This window comes from Sceloporus occidentalis, unplaced genomic scaffold (genome assembly GCF_023333645.1).
Source record: "Sceloporus occidentalis isolate IW3139 unplaced genomic scaffold, rSceOcc1.0.p SCAF_56, whole genome shotgun sequence".
Lineage (NCBI taxonomy): Eukaryota > Metazoa > Chordata > Lepidosauria > Squamata > Phrynosomatidae > Sceloporus > Sceloporus occidentalis.
The window spans coordinates 3,260,116-3,275,265 of NW_028317036.1; the positions used below are offsets into that span (position 1 = coordinate 3,260,116).

At 35.1% G+C, this 15,150-nt stretch overlaps 1 protein-coding gene across 1 annotated transcript; it reads right to left on the minus strand.

Annotated features, from left to right (window-relative positions):
* Positions 1–1,120: 1,120 nt before the first annotated feature.
* Positions 1,121–14,680, minus strand: LOC149287829 (GATA-binding factor 6-B-like). Its single transcript, XM_089492460.1, has 6 exons — positions 13,819–14,680; positions 9,316–9,482; positions 6,264–6,389; positions 5,099–5,192; positions 3,710–3,822; positions 1,121–1,291 (listed from the first exon to the last, which is right to left on the minus strand). Exons 1-6 carry the CDS (start codon positions 14,678–14,680, stop codon positions 1,121–1,123), a joined length of 1,533 nt encoding a protein of 510 aa, XP_089348586.1.
* Between the last annotated feature and the right edge of the window lie 470 nt (positions 14,681–15,150).

Below are 15,150 nucleotides of genomic sequence, written 5' to 3' on the forward strand. Positions count from 1 at the left end.
TATGTTTTCTTTGGTGCGTCCCGTATCACGGACATAGGTTTAGTACTCATGAAAGTGCTGACCGGTGGCTAACGACTGGTGGCTGTGCTTAGGTGCAATGTTATGAGTCTACTAGGCATGCTTAAGCATGTACTGATGAGTGCAATTTGGGTATTGTCTGTCAAACAATGAACAGATATTAAATCTAAAATCACTTGACCCCTTAAAATGTAATAAAACTTTTTTTTCCCCACATAATGGTACAGCTAAAGTATATGCATTTGTCAGACAATTGTTGACTTACATCTTCTTCAGCCAACCATTTGCATTTTGCCATGTGCCATGTCTAATAAGCTTGTTTAGACAGAGGGGACATAGGTAAGGGATATTCTCATCTGCTATGTTGAGGTGTCACAAAATGAAATCTGCCAGCCAGCTTGACTTAAGATGTATATCTGCCTTATATCTGTGTCTTGATTAAAACATGTTGCCACAATATACATTCACAACCCTTGAAACAGTTTGCTGATATTGCTCGAGTATCCATTACAGCAGGTGATACTGTATTGATGTACATTATAATAGCAATCGAGTACACTGCAAGCACACTACTTCCAACTAAAAAGCTCCAAATCAATGGATAGCCAAGTGAATTTGATCGCTTTTTTGGGGGTAGGAGTGACTATAAACGTATGTAGTTTGATTGTTATGATGGAGGACATGCAGCAAAATGTAATGGTGTAGGCAGTTGGGACAAAGAATTTGAATGGGACCTTTAAAAGAACAGAAATTGGGTTCGATGTCCTTCCAGGAAGCAGCATTTCTCAATGCATTCTGGAGTCGGAAGGCATAAGTTAAACAACAAAGTCATTTACTTCCAACCAAGCGAAGAAGTCCTTTAATTTATGTCTTCATGATGTAATTATGGAAGATTGCTATCTCTTGGTCTTATTCCTCTTGCATAGATAAAGAGCTTAATATTGTTATTCACAATACTCTTTTAAAATCAAGGCACTGAAATTTCAAAAAGTCCAGAAAATGTCCAGCAAGCATTTCTTTTGGAGAAGCAAAAGACAAACAAGGACGTGTGAAAATCAGAGAACTATGGCCTGGTGCCAGGGCCATTTCAATCTGAGGATTGTCAAGCCAATGCCAAAGCACACCAGGAATCTTGTCTAACAGAGGATGCAACATCAGAATTCGAGCTCAGGCTGACTGTCGAGAACATTCCTTCTTGACCTGTGTATTTTAGTGCATTGTTATCTGGACTAGTGCTCCCACTTTGCTGAGAAGACATCAGCGATGAACCCACCTGGAAAAAAAAAAGTTTTAATTATCACTGGAAGTCCTTCTGCTATACTTTTCCATAGCAAATTTGCATTGCATTATAAAGAAGTGCCTACATTCTGGTGTGCATAAAGTAACAACATTGCCATTACATTACCAAGCTGTATTTCTGAAGGTTAGGAAACAGGTCAAGGGAAAGAAAAACCATAAATAAGCAATTATTTTCAGCTCATGAAACAGGATCCATGTATGCTCTCACGTTACATTTGGTGGAATTTATAATATAAGATTAGATATTATGATTAAAAAAATTCAAGGTCAATGTAATCTATTAATCCTACATTCTCTAATGTTCATTAAGAACTTTGTACTCCCTCTGATATACTTGTGCCCCTTTGGGCAATGAAGTGTTCCAGCGTTCAGATAATATAATATTGATTTATGGTGAGCCTGTGAAAATCAAAAAGTCGTTTCTGAATTGACCTGTGTCTACTGTTTTTATTTATATAGTGAAAATAAGTTTGCTTGTGTTTCTCAACAATATCCATTACTTTCTGAACAGACAACCAAGTTCAAACTCCATCAGAGATATGTTCTGTCTCCCAGAGGAATTTGCTCAGCCAGACAGCATGAGTATGGCAGCAGGAATTCAATGCAGTTGTACTTAACTTGTCAATGTAAATTATAGCATAAAGATTTGTAGGGAGGCTATAATAACTATGGAATTGCTTTAATGGGCCAATATTATAAAGTTCCAGGAGTCTACTTAGCTGTCTTAGATTAGTAGCAATCATACCACTCACCCTTTTTGATTCCTCGGCTTAAATAAATAATAAATGTTAAATAAATTGAAAACATTATAAAAAAAGTCAGTCATTGTATCCATACCTGGAAACTCCCTGGTTTGCCCAGGAGGCTCTAGGTTTTCCAGTTGGCTCAAGAGAAATACTCTATACTCAAGAAATAGTAAGTGGGGCATCATGTAGCTGCACACTTTACCCTGTCCCATTATGCCCATTCCCTGCTGGTTCTCACCCTTCCCTTCTTTTCTTGGCTGCAAACCCACAGTTAATTTACTGTTCACCTTGCTCTCCTTACCCCAATAACCAATATAAACATTATAGGTAAAAAGAAATATACTATGCTTTAAATCTCGAGACATTGTTCATGTTAAAACAAGATTGCTTCATCATTTAAGACCTTATGCTTTTGATGATGTCACTCTCTGCCTACTCACCAATGAAGTGTGAGAACCAAACAATTAAATACAAAAATTACATGGTGACTTCACAGAAATACAGAAATATGCTGGACAACATGTAGAATAAACTGGCTCTCAACTGAATATTTAAATACGTATGAAGTATTTAGGACAATAATTTTGGTACAAATAAAGAATGAAGTATGGGTGTGGAGACAAAATATTTGTGGTATGAAGATGAAAATGCTGACACTAGATTCTGTTGAATAGATTTACACCAGAATCTTACAGTGCTAGGAAATGTTTCGCAATAAATCCATTTATTGCCCTAAACACTGCATTCCTTCCAGCATTCTTTACGCATACAAGTGCCATCTGTAAGGTAGAATGCCATGACTTTCTACATGCACTTATCATACTTAAACTAACGGTGCCTGCAGTTCAAACTGGATTTTGGGATTCAATGCGAATTTTCTTCCAAAATTTTCACTCAAATAAAAAAAATTTAAAAAAAGTATAATATCTGGTCACAGAGTAATTTTTCCCCATATTCTAATAAATTACCAACAAATTAATTAGAAATACTTAAAGCCACTTAGTAAATTAACTACTGCTACTGTTTCATTTAGTTAACAGTTTACCATTTTAAAAACAATTTTTGGTTATCTATTGAGAGTTGTTTTGTATAGTGTATAATCCCAAAATATGATTGATTTGCCAATATTCAGAACCTCTGATTCATGAAGAAAACTTGAAGAAGCCACCACCCCATTCTGGGATTTATTATTAGCATTCCTCCACTTCTGCTGTTATCTTTCATCAATTTTAAATAAAGTTTCCAATTAAAATAACATTTTAGATATTTGTAAATTAAATTATATTGAATTTTAAAATGTAAAGAAACAGATAGTAGAAACATTCTGCACGTCTCAGACCTACATCAAGTAAATTGTAAAAAAATATAAATAGGATGCTGTAGGGATAGCAATATACCCTTCATGCCTACATTAAATTAGATGATCTATAAAATATTTGTTTTTTTGTTTTTGATGTTAAAAAAAACTATGAAATAATGTACAGGGAATTTACATGATGTCGAAGTTATGTTTGATTAGTTTGTTTTGAGAAATTATTTGCTCCTTTAAACACTGTCAAGCCTTTAAATGTTTATTGAGATAACCTTTTTCTAGATAAGATATTGAGAAAGATCAAACTTTGGGAGATATTTCTTGTGATACGTACCATAGAAGCCGTGCTTTGATTGTTATTTGGAGATCCATTCTTTACACAGTCATCAGAGTTTGTGGACGACGTCGTAGAAGTTGGAGTCATGGGAACTTGGTGGTTGTTGGTACCTTCAAATAAAAATTATATGCATATTAATTTTCATTTGCCTGTGTGATTTTAGTTTAACAGGTTAGTTGTAACATAACTATATTTGTAACCTATTACCTATTGTGACCTGATTTATGATACATAAGCATGAATAAAACAGGGCTGTCAGTGAATTGGCTGTGTGAAGCCATTTAATCTTGCCCTGACACTAAGTTCATGTTATGAGGAAAAGGTTATAATAGCTCACAGGAAATCAATAGTGCAAAGGTAAATTGCTTCCCCTATCTTACATCTCTCCTGTGTGTATATCTTATCGTTATATACAGTACATAATAAGAAATATGAAAATTATATAACACAAGGCCAAGGGCTGATTAAAGTTTGAGTCTTTAGAGCATGGAAAATTGGCAGATTAGGTGGGCCGAGCACAAGTTAGTGTTCCCTTTAGTGCCCTTTTTTTATCTTCAGTGCTGGGTTGCTTAACCCAGAGCAGAGACACAAACCAGGCAGAAGTAAATGGCTCCACTCAGCCCTCCCTTTTAACCGGCCCATTGAGCACTGGCGCTACAGGTAGCCATGTATAGGGCAATTTGCTGCCTGTTATGGCACCCCCACTGGACCAATTCAGCCTAAGCCAGTTACACAACTGATTACATTTTTTTTAGTTAACTATTACATATTACACCCTTAGTTAACACATTTCCACAATATACTTGTTTATACATTGATGGAAACTCTAAACCAAATACAACTACTGCAACTAAATTCATGTCTTGCCCTATATTTTTACTAATATAGAAACACACAGAAAAAGATTTTATGATGATACAGTTTTGTTGCTTCATTGTTTTAAGTACAATTATCCCTCGTTTTTCCGTTATTTTGCAGTAAAAATGCAGGGAACGTTTATTGTTTGCCCAAGTAGGAGGTTGCAACTTACTTCCTGTGTTGTGTGTGCATTGTTTAACCCCTTAATGACAAAGCCTGTACATGTACGGGCTCAAAATGCATTGTTTTCAATGGGTCTAGGAACCGCCCTGCAAGTACCCCATTAGGATTTAAAACACACAGCTCCTCTGTAAAACAGCGTTGTATCAGTTATAGATGTAATAATTCGGATTAGAGATAATCTGGAATATGGAAGGTCCAACTGTTGTACCCTACCAATTATAAATTTACATTTTCAAACTCTATGTGCAAAATATTTATTGGAAAACTGCATCATTCAAAGATTAAATTATATGTCATGATGTGCCTAAAAAGTTAAGGTGACACGTTATCAAGCATTCGACATACCATTACTAGAAGATGACTTGGATTTGTTAAGGTTCTTTGGCTTTCTCTTTCTTGTCTGAATGCCTTCCTTCTTCATAGCCAGTGGCCGAGGGACCTGTAAGAAAATTTATATAACTTTTAAATGTTCTATTAATCAATTTTTTAATGCAGGAATCATAATAGCATTATATTGCCATTATGTCATTTATAATCTATTTTTTTTATTATTTAGTTTAGATCATTAGTTAGATTAGATTGTATGAGATATAATCTTGGCAACACTGTATTGCAGTATCTCCTTAAGTGGGCTAATATATTTAACAAGATGGAAAATATCTTCAACGAATATCCAGTTTATATTACTGAATTGAATATAGTTTACTGATGTGTTTTTTAAATACTCTACAGACACGAAGCCATACATTATCTCTTTCTTTAGAAGAGGATGTTGATGTTGCCCATGTGGGATCAGTAAAAAGAGCAATGTAATACAAACTAAACAATACATTAAGGAAGCACCTTTTCTGCACCATTAAATTACTACTATACAGCGACTAAAAGGCGAAGCATTACAATTGGGTCCACCTTATCATATTTAATGCTCCCATTTTATTTGCGATTCATCATACGTTTATTACTGACTTAACAAAAGAACGTTAGCAAAAAAACATGGTGAGCAACAGAAACTCAACGGTTTACCAGAAAGCTTATTTTACCATAGTGAATTTGGCCTCATTTTGCTAGTAAACCATTTTCGTTTAATTTAAAATGCTAATAATCTGAACCGAACAACCTTTATTTTCTATTATTTCAACTGGAAATTATTATTCTTCTAAAAAAAAGCTTGGTTCTGCATTAATAGTTAATGCATACTTGAGACAAATGGCATGTGCAGTCTGGGACTGACTCAGTGCTCTACTTAGTTTTCATTTTACCTGAATACCACTATTTAGCTTGTGTCACTGGCATATCAAAGCAGGAATGCCTGCTTTGAATACAGGTAATATTTCAAATAATCTTTCCTGAGAAGGATTTTTTTTACTATGGCTGGTACAGAATCTTTTGGTTGCCACTCTTAGTAAGTCAGTACCACATCATTTTTGTGATGGCTTTTAATAGGTTAATATTTGAAAAGCCTCTGGATCAGTTCATTTAGGTTGGTGATGGCAGGAAAGATGATACATACCCCATGCAGTTTCATGTACAGTCCACAGGCATTGCACACTGGCTCTCCTTCTGTGTTTCTGCGCCATAGTGTAGTTGTTGTGGTGTGACAATTAGCGCAGGCCAATCCGATCCTTCGTGAAGACGGCTGAACAAAGAAAAGATTGGTGAATTAGTTAATGTGAATTACGTTTCTGTTATTGTGTACATTATGTTACAACAATTTATGCGTAGGCACTAAAATCCCAACCATCATTTTTGGCCAAAAATGCATTTTGCATTTATTCGAGTGGCAGGGAGACAGGAGACAAAGGGTTAATAAAGCATGTCCCTTTAGCTCCACATTACTGTTAGTTACCATTGTTGGTGGACATAATAACACAATAATCAGTGCCTGCATTGATGATATGCTGGGACGTAACATAGGTCACAGCAGCCCCATGGCATAGGCTTGAGCTTTAGGCACCCTTAAATATATTTGTTACACAAGTGCACCATTTGGAGCTTTTAAAATTAATAGTATAACATATATTATACACTTTACAAAAATGACATTAAATAAGTGATTCTTATAGTGCATTGAATACCACTGTTTGGTATCCAGTTAATATTAGACATTTTACCTTTACAAAACTAAAAAAGTCTTGCAGCACCCAATAATAAATGACATATGGGCAATGCATGTTTATTTCATAATCTGTACTCAAACTAGATGTTAACTTTTGGCACCAATGTCCATGTTACAAATAAGCCCTTTATGACTATGTATCCAGAAGGGTTTGCAGCCAAGGTGCAGCAGCCTCCTATCAAAAAAAGACCATATAATGAACTAAACAGAGATTTATGAGCGTGTGTGCTATTCATGATAAGAGACAGAACTCCAATAATATAATTAATGTGAGCCAACTGTAAAAATAAGGACGAAAGAAAGCACTTTACCCTATGCTACAAAGATCCTGACATGCGTCTAGATGCAGATCTTTAGTTTACGTTTTAGCACCCAGTGTTGTGTTCTATTGTGAAATTAGATAATCTCATTTTAATGGGTCGGTACCATATAAATATATAGTGGCCATCAAATAAAGAAGCAATATGCAGCCTTAAAGATAAATATATGAACATGTAAGCACAAGTGGTGGTGAGCTATGTGTTCTCCTATGTATTCCACCTTGGTAGACTCTTATTAGCATTTATTGACTTATATAGCACCATGATATCCAACAGCCTTGTACAAAAGGATAAGACCAAGACAATCATCAGTGGTGCCCTGTCCATATTCTTGGGTGCCACTGTTAGCATGCCACCCTTTCCAAGTTATTATTATTATCTTTTATTTATATAGCGCCAACAGTTTACGCAGCGCTTAATACAATACATAAATTCAAGGGATATGACAAGACAAGAATTGACAGACTAAGACAAACCGATATATTAGGTGGAGAGAGTCCTGCTTGCAAGCTTACAATCTTGAAGTTCACACTGACTTGAGTTTGAATACAGCTAGCAATTGGTATCTATAATGTACTTTAAAACTAAATTGAACAGAATTAACTATTTATACTAAAGGCTGAGGAAGTTTCTTTTAAATATGAAATCTTTATACACAACCTCATTATACAGCACTGTAAAATAATAATAATAATAATACAGATAACTTGGAGTTATAAGTGTTATAAATTGGAGTTATAAGTGAAGGGATTTCAGACTAGTACATTTTATTTTATCCTAATCTGGTCATTATCAGACTCTAAGACACAAATGAACCTCTTTTGGGTAGTTTGTCTCACTCAAGACTTATAGACTCCATGGTGCTTTATTTCTAAATTAATTCCCAAATGTCTGGAAAGAGTGAGCTACCTGACATAAATATAAATAAAATATATCATTTGCTGTGCTGGAAAAAGACACTATTGATAATATGTACTATATACAAATATAGTTATTAAGTATAAATACATAAGATCAGGACATAAAAAAAACGAATTAGCTATATAAAAAAGTATATTGAGTATTACATTTATGTTCTGTAAATTACATTTATATTACCATATTTTAAAACTATTCTAAAATAAAAAAATATTTATTTAAAAAAATATTATTAATCATTCTCAAAGAGCACTTTTGCTGCAACATCCCACATTTGAAGCAATATATATTATATATATTTTTTGGTTAGTGTGTTAATGGTTTTGTATTTAATGAACCAATTCCAGCTAGTGTGTTGGACTGCTGTCCCTCCACACCCATGATACATGTTATCTGATCCAAACTAACATAGATTTGGTTAGAGTATTTTACTGCTCTATTAACCAGCTAAAAGAAGCATTGTAAAGTTTTTTATTCATTGTAATATACCTCACGTTATAATGGTTCTCATATCACTAAAGTCTGGGTACTTTAGTTCATTTACAAATGAGATGCATAAAAAAAGTATAACCAGAGACAGCAATGTGTAACAGGTTTAAACAAAGAAGAGTAAAATGGCCCATATTAACAGGTGACCCATATTAACAGGTGTGACACACCATGGTCATCCATACCTATACAAAACTCTATGGAAAACTAAAAAAACACTGCCATATAAATATATATATGCATATATTAAAAATATATATTAACAGGAGGGGTATGTAAAACAAAAGTGGAAGGTTTTTAAAATATTCTTATCACCATAGCAACTACAGCTATGTTTCTGCTGAGCGGACCACTTTTAGAATGTAGCGTCTAGATCACATACTTACCAATAATTGAAAATACAAAATAATTTACTATTATAATTACTAGATGGTGACTGCTAGGAGTGTAGATTGAGTGCAGTTAGTATGCCAGTTGGGAACTGTGAGTTTCAGTATGTGGCAGTCCAGCAGTATTATAGATTAATACTATGGGTGATAGGCTTTGGTAAACATTTGAGTGCATAGATGTGCAATGCTGTGTACACAAGTTGATATTGATGTTAAAGGGTGTATGTGTGCATGTGAGAAGCATGTGGTGCCTGGCACAGAACAGCTAAGCAAACATGTAATGTGGGGTGTGCCATGTTAGTAGAGACCCCCACCCTCTGGCTTACTTACCACTCTTTTCTGTGGCTTGATAAGTGGTCGACTCAGCCCATTCATCTTGCTGTACAGGCCACATGCATTGCACAGATAGTGACCGGTGCCATCTCTTCTCCACAGAGGAGTCTGCACAGACCCACAATTCACACACTCTCTGCTCTCTGGCAGCTCATCCAGCACATCTGGTGAGAGAGATGGAGACCATTAGACTCAGACATATCCCCACCCTAATCTTACAACCTAAGACTAGTGCTAATGCAAGCATGAAGGTACATAACCACATCAAACTAGAGGGAGAGATTGTACAGGTCCTCAGGGCAATCTTCTTCAAAACAAATTAAAAAATACATGTGACTATTACAAGATAACCACTTAAAATAACTATTCTAGACCTGACATTATGCGTTTGTTATATAGAAAATATTATTATTTTAAACACACAACTAAGTTAATACGAATCCTGAAAATTTCAGGCAGAGGCTCTCCTGTGATATTAATCACATGATTTGATATATTGATCTTACTGGATATAATCGGGTCAGAATAGCCTAACCTGGGTATATTGTGTATGACAATTGTATACATAATTAATGACATCATTGTTAATTTAAATGGTCTTCGGGACTTGAGCTAAAAAAAATAATATACAATCTAAATTTTAATTTGCAAAATGCAGTCTGTTCAATATAACCAACAACAATTTTTATGTCATTTCCTCCACCTTCTTAGGTACCCACATTAAGTATTCAATTAAAAAAAAAAGTAAAAAATATCTTTAAAATGTTTTTAATTACAGGTCAGTGTTTCTCAGTAATATTCCGAAATGATTACTAATATCACTATTGTTAGATATACACAAGGGAAAATCTATATTCACTATCCCATCATATTAATTTTATACTCCGAAATGATTACTATTACCACGATTTTTCGATTCACTATCCCTTAATTTTCACCACATCTCTCGGATAAAGGATTAAACTATATTATAGATACATTATTATAATTTTTAATAAAATAAAAGATTACTAATGTCAAATTGATATATATATATATATATATATATATAATTTATTTATTTATTTATTGAATGTATATATTGAATTGTATTGGACAAAAGTTCGGGATATTTTCGGTATATTTTGGTTGCCTATAAAATTATCACAAACGGAACTTGAATTTAACCACAGCTATAAATTCGTAAAATTCTACAATGGTTTCTTAAAAGGAAATATATATATATATATATATATATATATTTACTTTTTTTCCTTTGCCTTTAAAATCATGTTTTTTTACATTTTATGATTTTTGTTACCTTTTAAAATTAAATTTCACTATTTGTAGAAGCTGAAAAGCATAGAAAAACGCTATTAAAAACTGAACCATATGACCAAATATTTGTTATATTCGTTAAGTTTTCATTAAATGTATTGCACAGAATCTTTTTTTCCTTTTGCTAAATGTGTATTTTATTCCCTACAAAAATGCAAAACTAATTTTAAAAAGAACATAATGTTACTATTCAAGCTCTGTACCTGGTAACATTTTCCATACTTTTTTTTCTAGTGCTTTTGTAATCCATAAAGTCCCTGACACTTCAAGGACGCTGAGTTAAACAGTCATCAGTCAGGCTCTATATGAGTCTCTATTTTATTGCACAATTTAGTGTAATGACTAATGGGTATAAATAAGAACTCTAAACTTTAAAAGCTCTGCAGATTTACAAGAAGATGACCTTTCATGTCATAAAATGAAAAGAAAGAATAGTCACAGCTCTCACAAACATTAACCAAATAAAATGTGGAATAGGCATTATTCACAAAATCATATCATTATTATGCGGATATCTGGGTGAAGAGAAATGTCTCATATGCATGAATTGAGAATACTATCATTTTATAATTGCTTTTCCCAGTGTAAATTGTGAATATACACTTAATTTATAATACTAATATTAACATGATAACTATAATCGTATCACACAAAAAGACATAAAGAGTGCAATTAGAGACCTTTTGTAATACCCAATGTTTTGTATATTTAATTTCTCTTACAAGTTCTCAATAAGTATTTTTTATTGTTACATCAGTCTGGCACTCTTCTATTAAAACTGTTTTTTTAAAAATATATATCTTTTTTATATTTGTACAACCTGCTCCCATCGTGTAGTCTATTGTGGGGTTGATTCACTAAAGTGGAAGTTGCAGCAGAATTTCACCAAAAATGTCTCTTAGTGGAATGGGTGAGTGGAAACAGCAACCATCCTACGAAATCCCCCACTATCCCCCGTTTTTATGTGTCTTCAGCCATCTGCAGCTCTAGATCTGGGGCATTAGTGGGTAGACAGCAGGGGGCGCTCTGCCTCTCTGTAGGTCACCTGCAGCTATTTTTTTTCTAAATCACTTTGGATTCTGTCTAAAGTAACTTGTCACCCTTGAAAGCAGAGCCAAATAATATTATTGAGACTCTTTGCACCCTATGTGTATAAATGATACTTCATATACCAGCGGCCGGTTTATACAATAGCTTCTCGTTACTTAATCACTGGGGAAAAATGGTTTTGACTTTTGTAGAACAAACAAGATTAGCTCCTGATAAGAGGTTTATGTTATCTGCTCATTTACTGACACAGGTATAGCCTTAAATGAAGAGGTTACTTGGGTGATTAATATGACTTGAAGTCTTACAGGAGAAAACGTTTCCGGAGATAACCCCCCCCGTAACTGAATAGAAAATCGCCTACAGATTGAACAAAACCAGGGATCCATTATATTTCGGTTAAATAATCTGGATATTTATTTTATTATCTTTTCTACTATTACAATCTAATTGAGATTTGATATTCAATTACAAGAAGAAAGAAAGAAATAAAGAAAGAAAGAAAGAAAGAAAGAAAGAAAGAAAGAAAGAAAGAAAGAAAGAAAGAAAGAAAGAAAGAAAGAAAGAAAGACACTTGATTTCAGTAAATTAATCTTGGTCCTAATATCAGTTTCGTTTGCTTCCTATTGTAATCAATAAGAAAGATTTTCCCTTTTTTTAGATTAAAAAATAGCCAAAAATTAACCCCAATGAAGTAAATCCGGTATGAATACGAAGTAATACGGGTAATATTTATAGATACGTATAGATTTGGGCACTTTAGGTGCATTTACCTTGTTAAAACAACCAAGTGTAATATTTTATGTTTTTTATGTAATTATATCACAGCAGAAAGTTGTGGATTAAATATTGTTCTGTGAGACTGTATGATGTCCTGGAAATAAATAAGAGGAGAAGCTGTAGATTGTGGGGTTGCAAAATGGGTTTAAGTGCTTATGCAGGTGTATGTGTCCAGTGTCTCTGATATACAACCCGCTTATATGAAACTAGGACAGGCTGCCACCAAATGTAATAAATGGGTAGATCATTGCTACATTACACATTCATGCCCAATATAATACCCAGGGGCACCGAGAAGGCATTCCATTATACTTAGAGAGCTAAAACCTGGTATTTAAATGTTCATTTGCTAAATATATTTATTACTACATAATATTTGTGGGGGGGGGACCAAGGCGTCCATAGTTAATAGCCCTTGTAATATATATTATTATAGTATTGTTCAGTATCACTGGGATATTCATCTGTAATTTAAAACGTAACAGAAAACCACATAGTGGAAAACAAATCGCATTAAAACTGGAAGCACAAACTGGCTTGAATGTCTGTCTACATTAAGTGGCTTGTAATATGATCACGATTTCCTTATCAGACACGTGTGATATGTAGTAAGATAAACAGATATATAGACCCAAAAGATAAATAAGATTTGGCCCCAGTATAAAAGATCCAAAACCCTCTCCCTACCCTTGGTACATAGGTTAAAAAAGATCCATAGAGTAAAAGAGAAAATGTTTAATATACTCTCATTTCATTGAAATTAATTATATTATCACAGGTTTGTATGTTTCGCTAATTTATGTGAAACACTAAATTATATTCAATTTCTCTGAATGAACAATTACCGTTTATTTTAATACATGCTTATTCTAGTTTGTAATTATGTATCTGAAATATGGGTACTACGGGTATTTCAATTTAAAATGTACCTGAAAATATGAGTATGTGTCAGTTAATGTATGTATGTTGTAAGGGTTAGCTAAATATATTATATTTTCACACACTCTAATTACTTACTATTATTTTGTATTATTCTGATCGTTACATTTTATGTGTCCTTTTAGAACCGGAGTCATCTGATTAACTACATTTCTAGGACCTAGGTGGAAACATGAAACATATTTTCTCCTGCTAAAACACTTTATGAATAATAAAATACAAAAATCCCCTGTATACAATTCCCGATACTTCCCCAGATTGCGTAAATCTTGTAGTAGCCCTCTCAGGGTACACTTTATTACACCAAGTGCTCTTCATGTATAGAATATAAAGCAACACAGGACAAGAGTCTTCTACTGAAATTGTCATTAAACTACCCCTTGCCCAAACCTAAGCCCAGTCTGGTGCCGTTCTTACCTCCAGAAGCACCTCTCATTTGCATGGGCGATGGTCTGCCTTGTAGACTGTGGAGCATGGAGTTGTCAAAGTGCCCCGTGGGCCACGCAGAAGTCAGCGGTGGGGTCATGTAAGATGCGTAAGGACTGGGGTAGGATCCATTTAGGGACCTGGCCAAGGGAGTATACTGGTCTCTGCCATTCACATTGATGCCGTTACTGTATCCACCATCCCTATTGGCTCCATTTGCCATAGGTGGACTTGGAGAATAATGGTACCTGCTAGAAGCATGAGGACTTCCACTGTTATAAGAAGAGTTCTCAGATGTGGGTTGAGACCAAACCGAGTGGTTGTTTACAGGGTGGGTAGCCTGAGAAGCCCCTGTGCCCTGCAGGTAGGAGATGCTTGTGAGCATGGAGCCAACTCTAGTCGTGGGTACATATACCGGAGAGCTGGCAGCGGAGTGCATAAAGCTGCCTGGAGACCCATCATATCCAACTGGCCCTTGGGCTGCAGTGATAGTCAGTGTTTGATACATATCCCCTGAAGGCTCTGGTAAAGCTCCAAAGCGTGAGTCTCTATTGGGTAAAATGAGTTTGTTGATGTGATCTAAATCCCTAAAGAGTATGAGATCTTCCGGGCTTGGCAGGGTAGAGAGATGAGAAAAGCCAAAGTGGTGGTAGGAGTTTGGGGACCTACCCTCTGGCACAGGGTGGGTCCTCTCTGTATCGAGTTGCTGTGTCTTGGGGCAGCTCGGATCTCCTTGGGAACAGGAAGAGGGGGATGAGGAAGAACTGTCAGTCCCTTTGATTTTGGAAGGGAAGAAGGAGCTTCCTTGATTCAGCCTCTTGACATCAGGCCAGGGGTCCTCATGGAGGTCCATCCAGGTCGGGAGCTGAACTGAAATGGGAGCTGGGAGCTGCACAGGAATGGGTGCTGCTAAGAGTATAGGGAGCCGTGAACCCTTTATGAAATCATCCATGTAAAACAAGCGAGGAAAAAAATGACAAGAAAGAAAAGACAATGTTAGATACAATGCAAGAACAATAAACAATGAAAGTCATCTAAATAGATCCATATATACAATGGGGGTGCCTTCAATCAAACTTGCTGTCTAGAGAAGGAGATCAATCAATAAGATGTCATAGCAGATACCATTAACAGCTTCACCTGATAATACTTTCCTCCTGTGTCTGAACAGAACACAATAACATATAATTATATCAGCCATTAGACTAGCCATCTACACACCGCCAAGTCCATCGTGAAATCCCACCAGACTTTTCTCAGTTCCAAAACCCTAAGAGCAATATCTGACTCTCCCTGAGCCGGTCGTGTGGGAGGGAGAGACGG